General features: G+C 60.1%; 1 protein-coding gene across 1 annotated transcript in view; it reads right to left on the bottom strand.

Moving 5' to 3' along the window:
* The window catches only part of ADCY3 (adenylate cyclase 3), a 79,539-nt gene that overhangs the window by 9,168 nt on the left and 46,030 nt on the right, over positions 1-24,341 (bottom strand). Inside the window, exons 4-13 of the mRNA XM_044261968.1 lie at positions 11,908-12,038; positions 11,252-11,363; positions 10,988-11,115; positions 9,821-9,979; positions 9,226-9,403; positions 4,626-4,754; positions 2,987-3,129; positions 2,697-2,858; positions 1,025-1,112; positions 99-215 (exon numbers count right to left, since the gene is read on the bottom strand). Of these exons, the coding sequence (XP_044117903.1) occupies positions 99-215; positions 1,025-1,112; positions 2,697-2,858; positions 2,987-3,129; positions 4,626-4,754; positions 9,226-9,403; positions 9,821-9,979; positions 10,988-11,115; positions 11,252-11,363; positions 11,908-12,038 (1,347 nt within the window). The remainder of the gene's footprint in view (positions 1-98; positions 216-1,024; positions 1,113-2,696; positions 2,859-2,986; positions 3,130-4,625; positions 4,755-9,225; positions 9,404-9,820; positions 9,980-10,987; positions 11,116-11,251; positions 11,364-11,907; positions 12,039-24,341) is intronic.

The following is a 24,341-nucleotide window of genomic DNA, read 5'->3' as shown; positions in this document are numbered from 1 at the left end:
GAGGACTGGTTGACCACCTGCTCATACTGGCCAATACAGAAGCCTTTCTCCACTGGACCGGGGGGGGGGTCCCTTCACCAGGCACAGCGGGAGCTCACCATGTCCACGACGTTTGCCATGACCAGAATGAAGATGGCTAACATGGCCCAGGTGTTCCTGGCCCAGCGGGTCCGGTCAATCCAGGTCGAGAAGGCAACGAGCTTCTTAGGAAAGGCCTAGAAGGAATTGAATTCCATTCCATTCAGGAATGGAATTTCATAAACTTTTGATGGTTTTTTTCTCCTATAAAAGGTCTCTACTAATGACTCTGGTTGCTCCCCTACCTCCCAGGAACCTAAAATGTAGACCTTTGCCTGTGAGTCAGCCAAAACCTGGCAGAGCTGAGAAGGTAGAGCAGGATCCTGGTGCTCTTTGTCAGTCCCTCTGGAGGGGTTTGTGACCCAGCAGGGCCACACAGGAGCCCTTTCTGGAGCAGTCGCCGTGACCAGCCCAGGAGGCTGTGGGCAGCACCAGCCAGCGGCAGCCGGCTCCGTGTAAGTCTCAGCAGCGAGGCCGTGGTGGGGAAGGAGTCTCGGGGCAGCCGTCTTTGCCTGGCTGCCCCCGCCTTTCCTGGGTCAGTTCACCCGAAATCCTCCAAGTTACCCGGCAAGCCAGCTGCTGGACCCATTCCCCCCAGACACTGCTTTTCTCTTGTCATTCTGATCAAAAACTCTGCGTGGCACCCCAGTTCTTACAGGAGGAAACCTCAGTCCCTTTGTCTGGCTCTCCCGGTCCTTCACAATCCAGGGCCAACCCACTTCCAGCCGGGCCCCCACTGCTGTCCTACAGTTTCCCATTGGTCTGGGCTCCGGTGTAGGTGCCTTGTTAGCTCAGCAGATGCGAGTGAGTGACATGGAATGAATGGATGGACACACGCCTGCGCTGTCCCAACACAACAGTCTATTCGGAAGGAGTCGGGGGACGCAAAACTCCGTCCGGACCCCTTCCGCCTCCGGGAGGGCTCCTGAGCCCAAGCGGCTCTTACCCGGGGAAAGATGGCAGCCAGCGAGCAGACCGTCAGGATCAGCAGCAGAACCTCCCCAACCACAAAGGTCATGTAGTTGGTCATTAGCCTGTAACAGGGAGACGACAGGGAGGGGGACAGAGGAACCAGTGAGATCAGGGTCGAGGTGGGAGGGCTGGGAGAAGGGAGAAGGTAGAAGAGCAGGCCCTCTGCGCCCACACCTCAGGTGTCCCCACGACGCCACCGACTCCTGCCTCCTGCCGCACAGGCGAGAGGGAGGCCGAGCCAGGCGGCTGCCGGCCAAGCACAGGGCCTGGGAACGTGTGCCCCTCCCCCGCTGCTGGGGTGCAGATGCCCAGCGGAAACCTGGGGGTGCTTCAGGGTAAGCACTGTGCTTGCGAGGGGGCAGCCTGGGACCGGGCAGCTCGGCTGCCGGGGCGGGGGTGGTGCCGGCAGGGCGGTGACCCCCGGGCAGCCACACGGCTTCACAGTTGAACACCATCTTCATGACTGAGAAATCCTCCCCGTTCGCACAACCCCACCATCTGGATCCAGAGGGACCCCCGCTGCTAGGCCAGCGCCTGGTTCGCGGCCACTTCTCCCCCGACTCTGGGTCTTTGCCGCAACACCGCCCTGTCCCCGTGCGTGAGGCCCGCTCCGCCCCGCGCTAGGCAGAGGCGGCGCAGAAGAAATGAAACTCGGCGCCCGCATTCCTGCCGCCTTCTTCACTTTCACCCGCCCCGCTGGCCCCTGCCTGCGCGCCCGTTCTGATGCCCGCTACGAGGGCATCAGCTCCACGCGGGCCGGGGAGCTGCTGCGCTGTGTTCACGGCACGTCCTGGCCCCCCCGGTGCCTGGCGCGGAGTAGCCGCCGTCTGTGCGCTGAACGAACGCATGTGACCCAGCCCTCCCAGGGGTTAGTGGCAGACGTGACCACCTTCAAGCGTTCAGTACCACCATCGTCTGGCTTAGGGAAGCTTGGTGATACAGCGGTGCAACAGACTGGCAAGGAAACTGTGTCCAGAAGCTGTGACGAAATCCAAGGCTCCTCACGGTTCCCCCAGCTACAGCTGGGGCAGGTCTCCACCGCCCCCCTTCACAGGGAGCAGGAACCCTGCATAGGAGCGAGCTGCGGTGGGGGGGGGGGTTATGGGGAGGGAGGGGGCGGGCAGCCGCCCTCTACTCGGGTCTCAACAGTTGGGGCGAGGACTCCAGAACATTCCTTGCCCCGGACAACCTACTGCTGGGTGCCAGGGGTCTGGTTATACCCAGAGCCTGAAATCCATCTGCTAAGATGAAGCAAGAGATGGGAGCCAGATCAGCCCTGACGACTGGGCTTGAGGAGTGTCCCCATCTTCTGTCTCCTTGTCCCCGCCCCACTCAGGCCCACGCAGCCAAGATCTCCAACCTCCTGGACCCCTCTCTGTCCCTGGGCTTTCTCGGTCTGGGTTTTGATGCTAGTGCTATTCTAGAACCCCGGGGTACACAGGAAGAAGGGGGTCCAGAGCACGGTCCTAGCGACACCTGGGCCTGAATTCACCTGGGCAGCTCCACTGGAGGCAAGAACGAGACCAAGCTTCTGCCCCAGTGTCCTGCTCCAGCGGAGCCAGCGACCTCCTCCCTCCCGCCTGGCCTAGGACGCTCACCCCCTCACCCTCTCCCGGCCTCTCGGCTCCTGCCATGCCCTCCCTCACCAGGGGTCGATGAGTATCTCGACCAGGGCCGTACAGAGCAGGACAACACAGGAGCAGCTGAAGGCAGCCCCGCTCTGCTTTTCCTTCTCCACCGAGTAGCGGGTTTCCATATCGGGGTCCATGAACCGCATGGAAAGGAGGAAGGTGTTTCTCTTCTTCACTCTGCAAAGGAAATGAGACCCAGGAAATGATAAATGTCACACCCGTCTTGGCCCATCGGAAGGGTCCCCACCCGGGACAGCTGACCCCTGAGCTAGGGCCTACGAGGTGCGCGCAGGGGGACCACTTACACCTGGGCGGACTCTCGCTCCAGCAGCGCCTCGTTGAGCAGCTGGTTGAGCTCGTGCTCGTCCTCGGAGGCATCCACCACTCGGTCTGCCAGGTCCTGAAGGCGCAGCCTCCGGCGCGGGTTGGGGAACGAGGGATTGTCGGCCTGCGAGCCAGTGCGCCAGGTGGGGGCGGGCGGGAGGGACGCGGGGCGAGTTGGGGGAAGAGGGTGGTCAGGGGAGGGGAACAAAAGGAATCACACTCAGGAGGACTAGGCCCTCCACTCTAGGAACCACTTGGTGGGAAGTGTTCCCGATGCCCCCCTGCAGCTGCGTCCTGCTTGGGTCTGGACCCAAAGACACAGTTCTTCCTGGTTTCCTGGCCCCACGGCTCTGCAGTGACCACCTGCTAACAGCAGCCCGTCGGGGAGCGGGGGCCGGCGGTGTGAGACTGCTGTGACCCAGCCGTGGGGTCACCCCTGGTTATCCCTGGGGAGGTGAACCACCCCCAACCCTTGGGCTTCTGGGAGCTCTTAAAGGAACACACATCAAGCTCACCTGGGGAAGGAAGGTCTGGGGGGTGGAAGTGCTTGGAGAGGAAAGGACGCCCTTGTCACTAGCGGGCTGGTGGGGCTGGGGCTGGTGGGGCTGGGGCCGCTACCATTTTTATTCCCATAACGGATAAGCTTCGGCTCCAGAGATGGGAATCCAGACTGATTCCACGGCCATCGGCCCAAATAACAAGGGACACTGGGCCCATCGGAGCTGTGTGTACCGGTCCAGAGTGCACGCGAAGCCAGAACCAAGACGGCCCGGCCTTAAGCTCCGGTGCCACTGGCTGACATTAGGACCCATGTCACGCCTGTTCCCCCGCTCCAACTTTCTTCCCTGTTAAAATGACGTGGGAGGTCTGCTCCAGCACCGAGAACCTGTGTCCCCAAAGTACGCGTGGGAGAGTGGCTGAGCTTGAGGACAGGAAAGCCAGAGGCTGCTAAAACCACGGCGCCCTTGTTGCTGAGTCACGTCGGGTCTGTATTTCCACTTTGCATCAAGAAAATCACACTAGGGAAAAGCTGCTGAGTGTCATCGTGATCCAGAAAAACCCAGCAGCTCCCCGCCCTGTGTCCCCTCTCGGTCCGCAGAGCCTGACCTAGAGGGACCGGGACAGGGAGGACAGGCAAGGCCGGGCTTCCGGTCACAGGGCAGCTGCCTTCGTCAGTGAACGTAGCCGGGCAGCTCCGTAGTCAAGGGCAGGCCCTGGATGTTCTCCCAGCAAGGACCCCGTCCTCGGCGGGGACCATGTTCACTGCTTTGGAAATGCCCCATCTGTGCCCAGGCCTCGTGGAGTCTGGACCTCGCCAGACGGGTGAGCCCACGCTGAGGTCTCGTCAGTCCCTACAGAATTTTCCACGGATGTCCTCACTGACAAAGCCACAGGATTCTGGGACAGGAGGGCTAGACAAAAGCCTCCGAGCTGAGAACCTCTTTTGTCCCTACCCACCCCCAGCCCAGGAACTACTAAGGAGACCGTGGGACCAGGGGAGGAGGTGACGCCCAAGGGGACAGTGCTGAAAAGGAGCAGAGCCAGTGGCCAGGTGCCCGAGTCCCATACAGGACACCTCCTCTGGCAACCTTCACGCCCCGGCCCTCACCCTGCACGCACCTGGGCATCCTGGTCCTCGGGCTCCTCCGACGTGGAGCCACTGGTGTGGACACTCCCGTTGGGCTCCTTGGTCTCAATGAGGGCGGGGGACCCGGGCTTGGAGGAGGCCGGGGCGCCGTTCAGCAGGGCCTGCGCGGGAAGGAGCGGCCGTCAGCTGCCCGCCCGCCCCGGCACCCCCGCTCGGTCCACCCTCCGTCTGGAATCTTGCCACGGGAGGCTAAGAAAGGTCACTACCTGACTCCTTCTCTAGGACGTTGATTTTAAAACGCTGTACTCTGCCGGTACCTGTTTCTACGATTGGAATTTTTCTAAGCAGAGAAAGACCCTCCTGTTCCCACTCCTATTTCTTTTTTTTTTTTTCCCAATTTATTTATTTTCAGAAAAACAGTATTCATTATTTTTTCACCACACCCAGTGCTCCATGCAAGCCGTGCCCTCTATAATACCCACCACCTGGTACCCCAACCTCCCACCCCCCTATTTCTAAAACAATAGCTTGACACAGTCCCTGACACAGAGGTCCTTGTCGGTCAAAGAACCTGACGAACGCCTTCCAAAAGTCTGATTAAGTCCCACCAGCCCGTCTCCCCAGTGACGAGTCCCTTTCCTTGACAGAGTAAGTCAAACCCTGTAACACGGCCGAACAGTCCTCTCGATTCATGGGCGTTGGCCGAATCCCTAAACTTCTGGGGGTACACCGGAAATCCTGACTGTGGAGCTCACATTCTAGCGAGGAAAGGCAGCAGGAAGGCAAGTCAGTCAAATCAGTACAGTCTGGAAGAAGGGGGAAGTGCTCTGGAGAAAGGTAAAGTGGGAAAGGGGCATAGGGATCGCTGGGGAGCGAGATGGTAACGAGGTCAGGGGAGGTGTCCCCGCGAGGGAGACAGTTCAGTGATGACCCGAAGGAGTGAATCCTGCAGCTCCCGGGGGGATGCCCCCACCCCCTCTCCCCCACCCCAAGAAGAGAGAGAAGCTGGTGCAAAGGTCCTGCAACAGGCATGTCCCCCCGCCTCCAGGAGGCCCGTGCTGCTGCCAAAGCAATGAGTGACAGCAGAGCAAAGGCCTGGGTGTCCTGGGTTCTCCCGGCCTCCATGGGAGGCCTCCCTCCTCGGAGGGAGGCAGAGACCAAGGCAGTGACAGGATGTCCCCTGTCACTCAGCGGGAGCACTGCCTGCTGTGGAGAAGGGACGGCGGGACCGGGTCAGCAGCAGGATGACTGGCTGGAGACCTGCGATCTGGCCACACAGGCACAGCCCTGCCTGGCTCGCGGTGGGAGGTGGTGGCCGGTGGGAGGGTGCTGGGTGGGGGGGCGGGGAGAGCCCTCCCTCACAGGAGGGTCGACAGAGCTGGCTTGTGTCCCGTAGAGACAGGGCTCGAGCCTGTGTTCAGTGTTCGGTCTGAGCTGCTGAAAGAACGAAGTGGCCGCCGAGGAGATGGGCGGACGGAGGGATGAGCAGGCCCCGGGCCTGGGACGGAGCTGTCCTGCTCGTGCAGGGGTGAGTGCGGGCAAGCCGCTGGGCCTGAGGTGGAGACCCGGGAGTCGTCAGAGGCGGCATTTGAGACAAGGAGACTGGGTGAGCCTGCAACAGGGCAGGGTGGGCAGGGAGAGGCCTGGAAGCTCTTCAACAGCCGGGAAGGACTCGCGAGGATTCTCCTCCTCCCCGTCCATCGCTCTGCTGCGCTGAACCGCCGGCCCAGATTTCTGCAAGTGGGACCGCGCTCGCTGCTGTGACTTCCCGAGGAGATCCCCTCACCACCTTCCTTCTTTCGCCCCACTGTCCCCCCCACTACACCTGCGTCACCCCCCCCCCATATCGTCCATGCGTTACTGCTCCTGATGCATGGAGATGTCGCCTTATACACATCTGGCTGAGGAGGAGACTTCTGGAACAGTCGCCGAGCTGGCCACACGAGCTACACCAGCCGTGATGCGTGGTTCATCTGTGCATTGCCCTGCCATGAACAAGGGGACACAGGGGCGGGGGGGAGGGGGGACGAGCTACCACAGCTAAACGTTCAAAGTCCCCGAGATGCAGCAGGGCTGACACGTGCTGGACGTCTGACAAGAGCCTGATGACGGCCGCCTGAGCGAGGGTTCCCTGCTCTGGTCAACCAGGAGCCCCCACAAAGCTGAAGGGGGCCAAAGCCGGGTATAGAGCCAGGCAGGGAGGGTGCCCGGGGGCGGGGGGGCATCAGGAGGTGAGTGAGCGGGGACAGGAGTAAAACTTCTCACGTGCAGGGGCACCTGGGTGGCTCAGTGGGTTAAGCCTCTGCTTTTGGTTCAGGTCATGGTCTCAGGATCCTGGGATCGAGCCCTGCATCAGGCTCTCTGCTCCTCTCTGCATCAGCCTGCTTCCCCCTTTCTCTATGCCTGCCTCTCTGCCTACTTGTGATCTCTGTCTGTCAAATGAATAAATAAAATCTTTAAAAAAAAAAAAAAACTTCCCACGTGCAGAACCCTTCACCCAGCCTTCCTACTTCAAGAAATTTTTCCGGCAGGAGCATTAAGAAACCGTTAAAAATCAACTTTACAAAATACTGAAAACCTCGATGGCCACAACATGTCACTGAAAGAAGTGTTGAAGAGAGAACGCTGTCCATGTTTCCATCAGAAGGGGCGCTGGCTGACGCGTGTGACGGGGCACCCCGGACGGCAAGGTCAGTGTGCCGGCGGCCACCGCCACCCATCCTGTGCGGGCAGCAGCCTCCGCGCGGACCCCTTCCTCCTCGCTCATGGCTTCCGTGCTCACGTGTGAAACGATGCGACCACAAGCTCAACCTTTCTCTCCTTTGGAAGCTGACTAAGAACTCAAGCTCAACAGCTTCATAAGGCCCGCTCTGCCCGCGCTCCCTGTGCCTCAGTGGCCTCATCTGCACCCTCGGAGTGGGGCTGTCAGGCAAACAATGCCGGACCCAAATTTCACACCATGCAAGGGTTGTTAGAATCAGCACAATAGAATACAAGATTAGAACAAACGGGAATGAGTGTCCCAAAGACCTATCTGACTGCTGCTTTGTGACTTCACGGTGGTCCCTGGTAAAACCCAATTTGGGGGTAATTTTGAATGGAAGAACATTTCTCTACTTACAAAATTTTATATCCCAGAAATTATAAATTTCCAAGCACTTCACAAAAAAGTAGGTGATTTTCTAAAGTATTGTCTATTACGGTCTCGTAGAACAGCCTAGGAGACACATTTTTAACATGTGCTAGGGAGTATGTTGAAGTTCTGTATGCAGCACTCTGACAAATACAAAGGACTTGTTAATTTGGGGGCAAGGTCAAGTCTTCTCTCATGAGGCTTTCCTTTCTACTCTGACAGTTCCTAATTTCTGAAAGACCGGTTCCTACTCTTCTGAGTTCTTTGGAGCATTTAACTGTAGCTCAAACCTTACATGCAACACAATGCATCTTGAGCTGTCCTCCGCTTTACCACGGGCACCGGGGGATTTTACATTACTCGGAGTGAGGCGGTGGCCCACACACCCGTGCGTCCCCTCCGGTGCTGAGTCTGTGTGAGCTGCACACGGGAGCGACCCACACACATTTGGGAGGCAGGGTGGCCGGCAGGCCGGGGGACCAGGCCCTACTCTGCTGCCTACTAGATCTGCAACTCGCCTGCAGAGTTCTGGGCCTCAGTTTCCTCCTCTGCAAAGTGGGTATGACAACAGCCCCCTTCTCGCAGGGTTGTCTTGAAGAATGAGATAACAGATGCCCAGAAGCACTCCCGGAATAGTGGTTGTGATTAAAGTTAACGGATGAGTCTTTGTGTTTGATTTGCTGGTCATCACCATACATTTTTGGGAAGGGGAGAAGGTGTGTATTTTTCTTTTCCCCACGGGCCACATCTTCAGCCACAGTCCCTGAAGCCTCCCCAGACCGGCTCACACTCTGCTTTTGTCATTACTATGCAAAGCCCCAGCCCTGGGACGGTCTCGGTCTCGGACCACAAGTCGACCCCGAGAGCACCAAACTCCTCAGTCATTCGATTCTCATGACGGGTGGGTTCCTAAGTACAACGTTACAAGGACCAAAACAATTCCCAGGTTCAGTAGAGGACGACAGAAGGCCCATTTCTGCAGCGGCCCCTGGTGGCTCCTAACCAGATGGCCTGCCAGGAGGCCAGCGCAGGGCAGGAGAAGCCAGGCAGCTGCTGAGGGCACCCGGTCTGAGGAGATGCAGGGAAGTGGCACAGGGACGAGAACAGGGCGGGACGGTTTCACGGTTTCCATCCTGTTCTTGCTTCATCTCCCACCCAGCAAACCTCCCCGGCCTCCGTTCTTCCCCTCGGTGACCCAGCCAACCCCACTCCCTGCCCCCGGCCTGCTGGCATCCTGGCCAGCTCTCCCATGGCTCCGACCGCTTCCCCCACGTAGGGAAGACCTGTCTTCACCAGCTGCCATCCCAGGGCGACAGAGACACCTCCGGGGGCCTCCCCTCTCTCAACCCGCCGGAGCCAGGCCCATTCCTTTCCCCAGAGCCTGCTTCCTCCCGCCCCCACCAGGGTGCCCCCTCCACACACCCCTGCCCTCTCTTCTACCTGCCCTGCTGCTAGAACCCGCCTTCCCGTGCCCTGTCCGGGGCGGGTGGGGGACTCACCGGGCCGCCGAGGCCATGCTGGGCGGCTGTCTTCTTCACCTCCGGCTTGGACGCGATGATGAGGTAGGTCTCGATGCCCTTCTCGTCCAGGTACTCACAGCGGCTGCCCCCCTCGCCTGGCTCCACGTCGAACTCGCCCTTCAGGCAGTCCAGGGTGCTCTGGGAGATGTGCACGCGCCTGGACGGCAGCGAGAGGCCCGGGCCCAGGGCCCATCAGGCCCATCAGGCCGGCAGACCCCAGGGGAGGCCACCCAGCCCTCTGAGCCTCAGCGCTACACCCATGAGGCAGGGAGGACACGTCCTCGGCCGCCCAGAGCACTGAGGGAGGTAAGGAATTCGGAAGGCCGCCCTCAAGTCTGCCGTGAGGTACCTAGCTGGGTACCTCGTGGGTTCCTAGCTGCAACACGGCTGTCGGGGGTAAGGAACCCATTTCTGGGGAGTCACCGCAGAGAAATGAATCATGACTGCCCTCGGGGGTGTCCACCCTGACCGGCTGAGTCCGGGAAAGAGCTCCCGCCAGGTGGGCGGCTGCATGGTCACTGCCAACCCCTGCCTCAGCCCCCGCACCTCCCCGCCGGGAAGAAACGCTGCTCACCCGGGGATGCCACCGGCCTCCATCTTGTTGGCCACAGTGACGTCGGTCGACCACACGTCGTACTGCCAGCGTTTCTGGCCCAGGACGCCCCCCAGCACGGTACCCGTGTGCACCCCCACACGCATGTCCACCCCCGTCTTCGTCTTCTCCCGCACGTACCTGCCAGGCACACGTGGAGAGGAGGGGGGCTCAGGCTTGGCCGTGGCAAGGTGACCAGCCCTCTGTGCCCGTGGGAGGAGTTCTACATGGGGTTTTTCCCCTCCAGGCCCAGCGGACTCCCGGCACCCCCCCCAGCTCTCTGCCTCCACCTGAGCTGAGTAACCTGCGGTTGGGGGTCCAGCAGGCCTGCGCCCAGACTCCCCATCACAGGCTCATGTGATGGGGGTGCAGGCGGGAGACAACAGAGCAAAGGCTGCTGCTTCCCCACATCCACCTGTGCTGGACACCACGCCGGGGCCCACGTGCAGCCGCGAAAACTGCCCCCCACCCCAGCACAGCATCTGTTTCTAGGCCAATGTCAAAGGAGCTCTAACCCAGAAGAGGATAACAATGCAAAACAGCCCTCTGGTGGCAAGGTGACCCCTGTTGGTCCCCACCATGGTTGAGGGGAGAAGCTTCAGCAAGGAGCCCCCTTCCCTTTGGGGGTCTCCTTTGGGGGTCTGATGTGGCCAGGGCCTGCCTGGTCGGGCCTCCAAGGGGCTTGTGGGAGGACAGCGATGGGAAGTGTGAAGACAAGGGTCACGTCCTCATGCCTCACAGCACCGGAGGCAGGAGCCCTGGCTGGGAGCCCAGAGTAGAGGCCAGGATTCCAGTCCCACATGGCCACACAAGGGCATTCTGAGATGAGCCTGGAGGCTCACAGTGAGAAAACACCGAGAGAAGGATAGGGGATCTGAGAGGAGAGGCCCAGCAAGCGTGAAGGGGCGTGACAGACTTCACCGTGACTGCCACTTCTCCAGAAAACCCTGGCGGATGGAGGCTGGGCCCCTCGGAGACCGTGGAAGGCTCGCGGCCCCTCGGCCGTGATGAATGCGAACCACGTCCCCGCTGCCCAGAACTGGGCACCGAGCAGCCTGCCGACCAACACGGCACCCGCCCGGCGGTGCACACCATGAAGGCCTGCCTCTCCCGTAGTCCCCGGCCCTCGCCCCAGACCCCCCCACTCACGAGATGGCCTCCACCATGGCGAGCCCCATGAGGATGGAGCAGACGGCGTGGTCCTCCCGGTAGTCGGGCAGGCCGCAGATGCAGTAGTAGCAGTCGCCCAGGATCTTAATCCGCAGCTGGTGGTATTTCTGAAGGGACGGGGGTGGGGGTGGCTCTGAGTCCCTCCTTGACACAGCGGGAGGAAACCGGGTGCACTAGGGAGGGCCAGGCCCGCGCCCCGAGGGGGCCCCCGACCCCGAAAGCCAGATGAGCCCGGGTACTCACGGCAGCCAGCTTGTCGAAGCGGGCAAACAGCTCATTGAGCAGCTTCACCAGCTCCTGGGCGCTGCAGGCCGAGGACAGCTGGGTGAAGCCCACGATGTCCGCAAAGAGGATGCTGCGGGGGGAGGGAGGGCCACGGCCATGAGGCTGCAGACATCGCACTGGCCCCCCCCCCCGCCAGCCCCGGCTCCCAAGCGCAGGCAGCCAGGATCCTGGCGGGGCTGCCCTTGCTCAGGCCCCAAAGCAGTGAGATCCCGCACTTCCAGGGCAGATTTGGGGCTCTGCTACTTTGTGAGCCCCTCCTCAACAGGGCCCCCTTCCCCAACGCTGCCTGCTCCTGGCTCCAGGGTGAACCCACCCTTCCTAGAAGGAGCGTGGCTGTGAGCTCCAGTGCTGGCCCTGAATGGCTGGGTGACCTCCCGGATGTCACCTCCCCGCCCAGGGTGATGTCTGTAGGATGACGGGCTGGACCACAAGGCCCAGATGTCTCAGCCCCAGCACTGGCCAGCGCCACTGCTCCCGCAGGGGCTGCGGCTCACACGGCGGGGGTGGCCCGGCTTCTAGGCCTGGGGAGGGCTCTGGAACTCCGCAGGGCACGGCCGACCCACGACGTCCGGCCCCCGTCCCGCTCTTGCTGCCCGGGCGGGGGGGCGGCGCACCTGACGTTCTCGTGCCGGTACATGTACATGGTGTTGAACTGCTGCTGGTCCTTCTGGCTCTCGTCCTTCTTCATGTCCTTCAGCATCTCGTCAGCCACGTGCTTGGGCAGGATGGAAAGCATAAGGTTCTCCTGCGAGGAGGAGGACAGGGTTATTATGGGGAGGCAGGTCTGGCCTGCATCCTTCCAGAGGCGGGTTCGGAGGTTTCCGGCCGCAGACGTCGGCCAGAGCCCTTCCGCGCAGACCCCACGCGGGGAAGCAGCCACAGGCCGAGGCAGCAACTTCCTGTGACGGAGCTTCTTCGGGCCCTGACGGGAGTCAGACACTCATAAAGAAACCCATGCTTGTTTCTGTGCCTCTAGAACATCCTCAAGGCCACAGGGAAGCCGACAGTGCCTACATCGCTGGGAGCCCCCAAGGGCAGGACCTGTGTCATCCACCCCACCTTGCACAGAGCAATCACTTAAGAATTCTGACTCGACATGACCGAAGACCTACCAGGTGCCAGGTAGCCCGCTGGGTACCAACGCTACCGAAGGAGTGAGTCTTTGCCCTCAGAGGGCTGAGGGTCTCATGGGGGACAGGTAAGTGTGCCCACTGCGGTGTGGTATGGTACGTGCCCAGATGAGCGAGGGAGAGCAGGGGAGTAAGAAAGAAGGGTTCCAGAATCAGCCGGGGGGTGTCAGGGGCAATCAGGAGGGCTTCCTGGAAGTGAGGCTTGAAGATTAAGATGTTGAGAACATCTCGTCTGAGGGAGCCACAAAAATAAGGCACAGAGACCTAAGGACCCCAGGTTCAGGGACCTGCAAGTCCTTCAGTGGAGGGAGAAACAGGGAACTGCAGCTCCAGAGGTGGGTTCGGATGGGGGTGTCGGGGAGGGGGGCGGTGTGGGGGGCGCAGTCAGCACACTGCCATCTGCTGGGCGAATCCCGCCACTGCCTGTTTGCACAAAAGTAGTCTTGCTGGCCCCCCAGCCACACTCGCTTGTTTCCGTGTCATCTACGGCTGTCTTCTCCCTCCAACAGCAGAGCTGAGTTGTTGTGACAGAGAACATATGGCCTGCAAAACTGAAAGGGCTCTTCCGGCCCTTTCCAGAAAATGTCTGCTGACCCCCATTTTGCACACAAAGGGCCTCAGGTGCCAGGAGAGGAACAGGACTGCTCCTTCCTGAAAGCTGCAGAGAAGGACCAGGGCAGACACGGTGGGGTGGGGCGGGGTGACCAGTCAGCTGTCACCCAGGCAGAGGGAGGGTCTGCACCAAGCAGGCAGGACAGGCCCATGGCTTGGGCTTCTGGGTGGAAGGTGCTGGTCTGAGGGTCAGGACCAGAGAGGCAGAGAGACGTGAAGGGAGAGACAGGGCTGGTTTGGGACATACTGCAGGCAGAGGCTGAGCCGGCTGTGGGGCTGGGAGCCCGGGCAGGAGACGGACCCCAGGAGGAGGTGAAGCCGGACAGGGAAGCCCAGGCCGGGCGCCACGTCACCAAGGGTGCGCGGCCTCCCCCGAGGGCGGGCAGTGAAGGGCAGTGGGGAGAAACCTGAGGCTGAGGCTCAAGCTGAGGTTTGCGGGATGGAAGCTCAGAAGCGTCAACGGCTTCGGGAAGTGTGGCTAAGGTGAGGCTCTCCGGAGGCCTGTGGGGCGCGGCAGCAAAACTGAGGGCAGCCTGGGAGAAGCGGGGGGCGGGGGGGGGCACAGCGGGAATGGGAGGGAACGGAGAGGCGCGTCTGGGTCTGTCCCCTGTGCTGGAGTGATTCTGAGGGACCAGACCACGTGCTGCTGACCAGGTTGACGGACAGGGAGGGGCCAGGCGGGAGGGGAGGGGGGTCCAGGAGCACCGTGTCTAGCCGGCCCGCTGCTGGTGCAGGGGTGGCAGGAAACCAAGAGCTGCTCCGCGTCCTCAGCGCCCGGGGCCAGGCCAGGCGTCACAGGACCACAGAGAAACAGGGACTGTGGGTCCTGTTGGGCACAGGAGTGGGGACCCCGCCTTCCACAAGGGCCTGGGAGGATGCGGGTCCCACTGGCTCTTGTTCTCTGTTGTGTTCAGTGGACCCCGAGGCCAGAGGCCCCAGCCCTGCATATTAAACATGCCTCTCACTGGGGCAGGAGAACCAAGGTGTGGAGGTTCTGCTCTTCTCCCCGGAGTGAGGCAGCCAGGAGCCCCTCAGGGGCCCAGGCCCGTGCCCCCCATAAGGCAGAGGGCTGGGGCCTCACCTGCTCTGGGAGAAGATGGCTGTGCGGCAGGGGCAGCCCCTCCCTTCTGCTCCCACGACTGTGCGCAGACCAGAGCCCGGCCCACTCACCCCTGCCACAGGAAGTCCCTCTCGCCTGTCCCTCCTTCTTGTGGCTAATCACCCCATTAAGGACCAGGTGGGCCCTCGGTCCAGCGTGCGGGGCACGGGTCTTACCTGAAGCACCACAGCCATTACCGCCTTCCTCCCATTTCCACAGCTATGTGGCCCCCACAGCTAACCACCCCCCGGGAGGCACCACTGCGGAGAAATGAGGGGCCCAAATCAGCCTGGTGTGCCCTGCCGTGCCCCCCCCCCCGCCCTGAGCCCAGGAAGGAGCACGGGGCACGGTCCCTGTGCCCGCTACCCGCGCGTGGTGAGGGGCCTTCGGAAACCGGACTGACCCCAGGCAGGGGCAAGCACTCAGCGGGGGCAGAACGGGGGCTACCAGGAGGGGTTTTCCGGACAAGCCGGAGACCTGGGGCCCCGCCAGCTCTCAGGGCGGCCTGCGGGGAGCTGCTGGAGTCTGGAGGGGTGAAGGCGGTGAGCGCTGGGGCAGGAATCCGGCCGGTAGGGACAGGAGCACATGGACGGGAAGAGCTTGAGCTCTGGACCCCACGGCCCAATTCAGGCCCCGCCACCGAGACACGCGGGGTGACACCACACGACTCTTCACTGTCCCTGGCCTTGGTTTCCTCATTGGTAAAGCAGGAGGAAAAGTGACTCCTCACCGTAGGGCATGCAGGACGGTGCCTGTATACAGTAAGCACTCAATACACAGCAGCTGTTATGTCACCCGAGCAGAAGTGCTCCTGAGGGTGTGGAGACAGCAGGTGCCTCAGAAAGACGAGGCCTAAAATCCTTTGGGCCTTGAAGCTGGCCACACAGGTTTATGACAGGTTAAGAGTCCCAGTGGGGTGTCCAGGGTGAGAAGAAAGTCCCTGGGGTCACTTGGCCAGGCCTAGGAACTCTGTCTGGTCCAGGCACAACAATGAAAGGGAACTGGCTCCCTCCTTCCATGCATGTCCCAGGCTTGCTCTCCCTCTGTCCCCCCATCCCCTGGACCCCGCCACGTGTGTGTGCAGGTGCTCGCTAAGGGGAAGAAGAGGTAGACGTGTGAGGAGTGCGGGAGGGCCCACCACCCCAGGGAAGAGGGCACGCAGGTGTGTGCGCAGGGAGGGGTCGCAGGACACCAAGGATTAGGAAGTCCCAGTGTTGAGCTGGACTCCCGGCCAATCCGCCTACCAGCCCCAGCAGCCCGCACCCAGCGCCCACAGGATCAGGCCTTTCCCCCGTGCTCAGACCCCATCTCAGAGCCCCGCCCCTCCGGAAGAGCCTCTCTGGGCAACCTGGGAACCAGTTCAGTCCTGAGAGGTGCTCTGTGCCCCGGACCACAGTCCCAATTGCCCTAAAAACATAGCTAGGCCTCTACAGGGGAACAGGGCCACCCAGAGCAGCTGAGGGCTGTGGCTTGGTCTCCCCAGCATAGAGGCAGAGCCTGCTCTTCCTCAAACAGAAACTACTACATGTTTTGGGAGTCACAAGAATGTTCCAGGCCTCTGGCCCACTAATGGCTCTCCTGGGAATTTTTCTAACAGATAGAATCCACGAAAAGAAAAAGACATACATGCCAGAGAGACTTCAAGGCAACATCACTCACTTGTGGAAAAGACCAGAAGGCCCAAATGCCCAGGAAGTGGCTCATTCAACTGGGACACATCCTTGGGATGAACCTCAGAAATCATCATAATGACTAGTGCCGTGAGGCGAACATGACCAAAGGGAAAAAGACCCAACACCGTATTCTGAGGAGGCGACGGCAGACCCAGGTGTGGCCCTGAACCACGGCAGGAGAGCGTGTGCGGGAGAGAACAGGGTACTGTGACCTGGCGAATGGAATCCAGAGAAAACGGGAGGTTTTTCAAAACTGTTATATGGTTATGCTGCCGCTGATTTTTCACGTGCTTCTTAAACAGGAAATAAACACAAAACTTCCTGTTAACGCCAGCTGTGACCCTGACCCCACTTGGCTGCAATGACCAGATTTCTTAGAAAGGGAAGGGCCCTGCAACTCCACCGGGCTCACTCCGGACTCCCACGTCCGCCTGGATATGAGCTGAGGAAGGAGACTGATGCCCAGGTTCGAAGCCGGGGGGGACCCCCTCCCCACAGCACAAGAGGAAGGTGGCAGGGGTCCTCTCTGGGGGGGCCAAGTGACAGAACGATCCCCTCGGCTGGTTTCTGTCTGTTGTTCTCAAGTCTCGCCACTCTCCAGGCAGATGGACACTACGGGCTAATATCAACACCGTCCCTCTTTGCTAAAACTTCCTCACTTCCCCTGTATTTTCCTGTGTGTGTAATTCTGCTTCCATTTTGACCACATCAAACCATGGAGGGGGTAAGTGGTTTCCCCCAGGTACCTCAGAGTCAGTGACGGATCCAGAACCAGAACCCAGGGCTCCTGGACCGAAAGAACGGGTGGGATTTTCTTTTTCACCAAAAAAATGTGCTTTTGACACAGCAATTCTCTCATCCAAAGTGGACACTATTTTGCTGCAAATATGAAGGAACATGACGTAACCAAATCTTCCCTAGTAAGGACCCGACGGTGTTGTTCTAGAAACCCGTATGAGGACTCTCCTGTGGGTGAGCCACTGGAACGTCCCTTCTGTGCTGCCCCGAGCTCGTGGAGTAGAGCTGGGACGTCCGGCCACTCCTGACGCGGGTCCTCCTTGCAGAGGCAAACCCAGCCGAGACCCCTGTGGCTGCCTCAGCACGGTGGCCCGGCAGCAGACCACCTTCTTTTTTTTAAAGATTTTATTTATTTATTTGACAGACCGAGATCACAAGTAGGCAGAGAGGCAGGCAGAGAGAGGAAGGGAAGCAGGCTCCCCGCTCAGCAGAGAGCCCGATGTGGGACTCGATCCCAGGAGCCTGGGATCATGACCTGAGCCAAGGGCAGAGGCCTAACCCACCAAGCCACCCAGGCGCCCCAGACCAGACCCTTCTGGGCCTCAGGGAGAGCAGGCCAGGGCTTGTGGCAGCTGCTGGCATTCCTTCTGATGGGTCAGCAGAGCAGAGGAGAGGAGACAGGTGCTACTGAGGGAGACTCCTGGCTCTCCATGACAGACCCCGGCAGGCCACAGTGACCTCCCTCAGCCTCTGTACACCCTCCTCACAGGCTGAGGGGAGGAGAGAGGGCCAATGCCACGAGGCCTGGTCTCGGTGACTGGCCGTGGACCCTGAATGTAACCAACAGGGCCAAATGTGAGGGCCAAATGCTGAGTCACCCTACAGCTGTGACAGAGACCAGCTGTGGGGGCCCCAGAAGGCCTCCACCATGACACATCCACAGCATGAGGCCATCCAACTGCCCGCAAGGGGCCCAGTAAGGTTAATGGGGGAAATGTGGCATCGTTTGACACCGCTACCCGCAAGAGCAGAAATCTATGGCAAATCCCTGGACGTCTGGGCTTCAGGAGGTCCCTGCTTCCAACGAGCCCATCCCTCAGGACCTCGGGCCCCAGAGCCCCGTCTGGCTCTCCGAGTGGCAGCCTCAAGCATCACCGGAGGCCGCTTCCTGATGAGGCCCAGATGACCTCAGGTAACTTGCGACCACATTAAAGTTTAGAAGCTCCCCCTTAAAGGAAACTGTTCACCTGGGCCCTCATCGGGGAGGGACCACAGGGCGCAGGAGTCTGAGGCCAGGGATCAGAGGTGGGCGGAGGGGCTGGGAAGCCACCCAGAGGCCACACGGAGCAACCTTCAGGCCTGAGGGTGTGCGGAGAAGGAATGGTGCTTGCCTGGAGGTTCCCACAACAGGAAGCTGGTGAGGCAAGGCTTTGGGGAACAGACTGTCGCTTCTAGAGCAGGAAAAAAATGTTCTACGAGTCAAAGCAGTTCAAACAAGGAATATGTTGCCCAGAGAGCTAGTGAGCTCTGGTCCCAGACGCCGGATGAGGAGGCTACTGGAGGGGGCCAACCACAGGATGGTTCAGGGGACAGGGACATGCCAGACCCGTCAGGCCGAGGCCAGGGGGCCTGCCACATGGGTCCACACAGAGAGATGGGGAAGGTGGGCAGCTGCCTCACGTGGTCTCTCCCCAGTTCGCTGTGCTTTGTGGGCTGTCCTAGAAATGCGCACCAAGTCAAGGCCTTGACCTGCTCTGGGAAAAGAACCAAAGGAAGCAAAAGAACGAACAAGCCCTGAAAGTTTCTAGTAGACTTTCTGGGTACCCAGATCCCATGGAGAAGAACCGGAGCCCGCCCTGGGCACTGTGCGGAGGTGGGGTGGGGTGGGGACGGGCTGGGGTGCAGCGTGTGTCCCGGGCCCGGGCAGGGATCTGGAAACAGGTATTTGCCGCACTGCTCAGGTGGGCCCTGAACCCCTGACAGGGACAGGTGGTCTGTATGGCTGCCACCAGGCTCTGGGAAGGAACCAATCGCGTCCCCTTCTCCTTAGCAGTGACTCAGGCCAGGCCTCGCCTTTGTGAGGCTCAGGACTGAGACAGAAGCAGGAGGCCCCTGCTACCCCCGGGGGGCCTGGGGCGGCACTCGGGAGTGGATTAGAGCACGTGGGCTGCAGGGGTGTGGATACCTGAGCTTGGCAGATGAGCGGCTAAGTTTCTACAACATCCTTGTCAAGGGGCGGAGGGAGGGAGGCTTAAAAGGGAGAGAGAAATCAGCAGCACCCGGGTAGCTGGGGGCTGTGTGCGGCGTCTGCACCGAGCAAGCACGGAGTCTGTCTGCATGCTGTGTCCTTGTGCACACTCACATATGTCCTCTGTGTGTGCTGTGCACACACACACACACACACACACACACCCCTCACTACAACCCATCACGGGCTGTGAGCACATGCACAGCTGTCCACAAACACATCTGGGGGCACCTGGGTGGCTCAGTGGGTTAGGCCACTGCCTTCGGCTCAGGTCATGATCTCAGGGTCCTGGGATCGAGTCCCGCATCGGGCTCTCTGCTCAGCAGGGAGCCTGCTTCCTCCTCTCTTTCTCTGCCTGCCTCTCTGCCTACTTGTGATCTCTCTGTCCAATAAATAAATAAAATCTTTAAAAAAAAAAAAAAACACATCTGCTCTGGGCCTGATTTCTCCAGATTCTTGGAGCTCCCAGGACACTTGAAAGCCAAAGAAACGTCCAAGGACCACAACAGGTGGCCGTCCTGGCCTGACCAGCTGAGCAGAGGAGGCAGCACAAGGAAGGAAACAAGGAGCGGGAGGACCTGGCAGGCCCCGGGAGGCGAGAATCCACACAGCTCACCTCTCCCCAGTGAGAGGGCGAAGGGCCACGACGTGTGAAATCGGGACACTCCCGAGCTGCTGTGTGCCCGGGGCGCGCAGCCAGCATATAGACGAGGGACCCGCACGGGCTGCCCCATCCAAAGACACGGTCACCACGTCCCTCAAAGAACAGTCACTGGTCATCTCTGCAAGTCCCCGAGCTAAATGCCAGCAAGGTCAAAGGTACACAGTCCTCCCGAGAGGTCCGACGGCCTGGGCATTCAGGTCCTCCCGCAGTGACTGGTCTCACGGGGCCGGAGCGCTTTGCTGTCTTCAGCCAAGGGCTGTGGGCATTCACAGGCAGCTCAAAGACCGGCATCTCTTTAAACAAGCCCCTCGGATGTGAAAACAGCATCCCCAGAGTCTCCCAAGTTGTCAGCTCCGAGAAGGAAGCAGCGTCGTGCTTAATCTCAGGACGGGGAGGGGGGCGGGCCAACAAGTCACCACCAGGCCATGTCATCAGCGACAGTGCGGAAACCACACGGACCCAAGGGCAGCGCAGAACCCTGACCCTGCTAGAGGGGGAGAGGGGACACTTGCCTGGACTCCTGTACAGTCTCCCGAGATGGGGGCCACCGTGCGGGCCGAGGGGACTCTGCCATCTCAGGAGACCGCCCTTTGGGCCCAGAGACGGCCACGTGTGTGGTGTGTGCAGCCCTCGCGCGGCACGGTTGACACGGAGCAGGTGCTCCACAGAGGTTTGGCGGGATAATGAGCTGTCAACTAGGAGCCGCGGCCCAAGGGGCAAGCTGTCGCCTTCGAGAACAGCACCAACTTTCGGCAATCAAACAAACGCTGTGTGGTCTGTGCTGTCCAAGATGGTAGCCACGAGCCACTTGTAGCCACGGGGCACGGGAGACGTGGCTGGTACAACAGACGCACTGACACTTAATTTTTAAATTTTAATTAATTTAAATGTACATGGCCACATATGACTAGTAACTTCCCTATCAGTGCAGTTCTAGACACTGTAGCAAGCAAGTGCGGCGGACGGGCCAACTCTGGGTAACCGAGAGCCGATGCCTGGAGGACCCCGAGGCCACATCTGTGGTCACTGGGAAAGACCTGCCGTGTCTGCGGTGGGAGCACAACCACGGGCTTCCGTCCTTGCTCAACCCACCCAGGCGTGAAGGTTCCAGCGAGTCTGACAGACCAGCTCTCCACCTGTGAGGGTCGTGGTGGTTTGGGTTCGCTCCCTTTGCTCCTCCCACTGGAGCAGTAAATCTTACCAGTGCGTTTCCCAAACACAGCTCCCCCCTTCCTTTATTCTCTGGGCCTCTGCTCAGCCCCAGCCCAGTTCTGGCTGGGCTTCTGGCCCCAGGCTCTCCCATGCAAGTGACGAACGATGGGTGCTCTGGGGAGGACTCCGTCCGCCACGTGTCCTGCTTCACCTCTGCACTCAGCCCCCGCTGACCCACTTCTGCCCTTCCACATGGATCGGGACTCCATTCTCCCCAGTGTGCACTGGCCAGCACCCACCCGGCTTCTTGAAAAGCCACCCAAGAATCCACACCCATCACGTTACAAATGCGAGCCTGAACACACGTCTCCCAGCCCTTCTGACCCGGGCCGTCTGGTTGCCAACTTTCACTGGACTCCCAGCATGAGGTTCTGTCTTACAGGAACCCCCTCCTCACCCCTGGAGGGCCCCTCCGGAGGATGCAGATGCAGACTTAGCCCAGAGAGCCTCCCAAACATGCAGGCAGGGCACAGGATGAGCTGGGTGCCATCAATTCTCCTCCTAGACGTCAGAAAGATGGACTCTCCACCCCCCACCGAAGCTGGGCCTCTCACCGTCCTCCCCCTCCAATTGCCTCCTGGCCCAAATCCTGACCGCCATCACGGACTCCCCACCCTCTCACCTCCTGGGTCACTCAGCAGTCAATCCTGTTGGCTCTGCCTTGAAAACACATCCAGAAGTGTTCCCCTCATGCCCTCCATCCTGGTCTGAGCCACTATCCTCTCTCCCCAAAATTACTGCATTACTTCAAATTGGTCGCCCTGCTTCCACTGCTCGCTATTCTCTACCAGCAGCCAGATGGATCCAGTTCAAACCTACCACCCTCCAGGGTCTCCCATCTCCCCCAAGGGAAAGCCATGGTCCTTACAAGACCTTGCAGGACTGACCCCCACCCACTCCCTGCCTCACCTCCTCCCTCTCTTCCCCTGACTTCTACTCAACCTGCAGCCACTGCCATGATGTCACGTGAACCTACCGCAGGGCCTTGGCACTTACTGCTTCCTCTCCCTAAACACTGTACAGCTCCCACCCTGACTTCCGGTCTCTGCTCAAATCTTATTTTATCTGAAAGCCTCCCATGCTCCATCCCCTGCTTTGCCCACAACCTTCCTACCTGCTAATAGCATACGCTCATTTAATATCTGTCTCCCCACTGGAATCTGTTTTGCTTAAAACCACATCCCAGCACCAAGGACAGGGCCCACAACATTTGTGCATTAAATGCTCTCTTTTAAGTCCAAATTTTTAAGCATTACAAATGTTTTAAACTCTAAGCAAGGTCAAAGGAAGCAGATCCCCACAGGCCAGGTGTGGTCCAAAGAAGATACCCGTGAAGCTGCTGGTACCCGGAACAGAGGCCCCCGCTGGGAGGGAGGCGCGCCACCTGTCCACTGGGTTTGCCGGGACGATTCAAGGAGGTAATCCGGTAAAAACGCAGCCCAAGGCTCGACACAAAGTAACCTGCTAATAACTACCCCATGATGAAACAAAACGTCGGGCCCCTGGCCAGAGAGAGGGTGGGACTCAGCACAGCCCCGTCCACACTGGACACAGATGGGAGTCGCTAAAACTGGGGACACACACACAGCAGTGGGGGGAGGGGGGGGCAGGCGCTGCAGCTCTGACCGCCACCGCCACCCGCCCCTGGGCCATAGTTCTGATGCCACGCAGCCCTCACTCAGTCCTGGGGCTGCCCGACCCTGCGGACGCTCGCCCGCCCCCCGGAGGCCCCATGGCTTGGGAAAAACCTGCCCTCTGTGGGTTCATCCCTTGCATTATTTAAAACGTGGATTTATTCTGCTAAGTCCTAAAACGTTAGAATGAAGAACATTTTGTCAAATCCAAGGGGTGGGGGTGTAGCCCACAGAAGCATGAATTCCTGCTTCACACCCCAGGCAACTCGCCTTCTGGCTTTTCTCAAACCAAGACATGCTCGTGGCTGAAATGAAACTTAAAAATATCTGATACACTGGAAGTTCAGGTGGCAAGTATATTCGAGCCTGGTGTTGGGGTGCAGGGTCGTCTGTGGCTCTCTGGGGGTTGATGGGTCTGTCCCGCCCACATCAGGGGCTGATGGCACAGCAGCCTGGCCCTGGGCCACCACACGAGGGGCTAGAGGCACAGCTGCTGGGACCACGTTCCTCCCATCCCGCCTGCCCCCCAACCCCTGCCCAGTGGCTCCCCGGAAGGCAGGTCCCCAACCCCAACCTCACTGTTGCCAGGACACGAGCCAGCATGTTAAGGAGGGACACCAGATGCCCCAACCGCAGGGCAAGAGGTAGCTGGTCTCTCTCTGTGTATGTCTTTCTTGCTCTGTGTCTGTGTGTCTGTCTCTCTCCTGCCCTGACTTCCCTCTCCCCAGCCAGCCTCTCGTGAGGCATGGGCAGAGGTCAGTGAGGAGGACCGTTCAAGAAGACAAGCAGCGGAGCTTACGAAATGACAGCACTCCAGAGTCCCAAGCTCTGGGGCTCCCAGGAGAGAAGTCTGTGCCTTTTCCGGCGAACAGGTGGTTCTTCCCTCCAAGGTGTCAAGGCAGAAGTCTTTCCCCGGAGGAAAGACTCCAGCAGGAAGAAGAAACGCCACCCCCTGGTCACAGTGACCCTTAAAGCCACAGTTGGCTTTAAGTAGAAGGAAAAGCAGAGTGAAGGGGCTGTTCTGTCCTGCACATGCCCCCATGGAAACCACCCGCACCACACTCCCCAGGGTGCCCCAGATGAAGATGACCTGGCTCCCTGGCCCTCCCTGAGGCCAGCGGATGCTTCTCTGACTTAGAATCAACCCTGCGCAGTCAGCCCTGGGCTCTCCCTCCTCCCTTCTGATGGGTGGGATCCGGGGCAGGCCTCCCTTCCCCGAGTAAGGACAGGCCCACCCATCTACTAGAACGTGGTCTGAAGGAAACGCTTGCCGCTGCCACATCCTGTCATCCCTCCATCCTCCCTGGCGTCCTCCTCCAACCCTGTCCCACTCTCTGGGAAGTTAATTCGGAGTGTGAGATCCAGAGAAGCTCGGAATCCTGTCGTTTGCACCTGGAGACAGGTATGTGCTGCGCAGGTTTCCTGTCGGCCTGCCGTTGCCACACCGCGGTTGGGCCACTTAGCAACCCTCGAGGTCCCCAAGCACACCCTGGGGTATGGCCACACGGGAATACAGAAAAACAACGCCAGTCCTCCAGTCCTCTGGGCTCCCTGCTCTACCCTAACAGGCCCCTGGAGCTGGGGAGGAGGGAGCGAGGCCCCAAGTCCATCCTATGGCCCCGTGCCCCAGGCTGGTGCAGAGGTTGCCTCCGCAGGGGGACAGGTGCTCAGCAGAAAGAGTGCCCCGTGCCTGCCAGAGGTGCCGTCCCATAACTCCGGCTCTCGACGACCTCGGGGCAGTCAGGACCCCCCTGATCCCATCCTGCAGACAGGAGACTGGGGTGAGGGAGGCTGCTGCGACCGGGCGACTGGAATCTGAGAACCCCCATCCCACTCCTTCTCACGACACAGACATGCCCACTTCGGTGCCAAAACAGAAGGGGAAGCCTGTACACCAAGGTCCGGGGGCCCACTGTCAGGGGTCACCTGCCATTACCAGCAGGACACTGGCCATCTTTGTGAAGGAGAGTACGACCTCTCAGGTGACAGGGGCAAAGAAAACAGAATCAGAAGAGCTGGGATGGGTTCCCCTCAGCCT

The sequence above is a fragment of the Neovison vison genome, chromosome 8 (assembly GCF_020171115.1).
Source record: "Neovison vison isolate M4711 chromosome 8, ASM_NN_V1, whole genome shotgun sequence".
NCBI lineage: Eukaryota > Metazoa > Chordata > Mammalia > Carnivora > Mustelidae > Neogale > Neogale vison.
The sequence above is the reverse complement of the archived record's forward strand: the minus strand, read 5'-3'. Positions and strand labels throughout refer to the sequence as shown.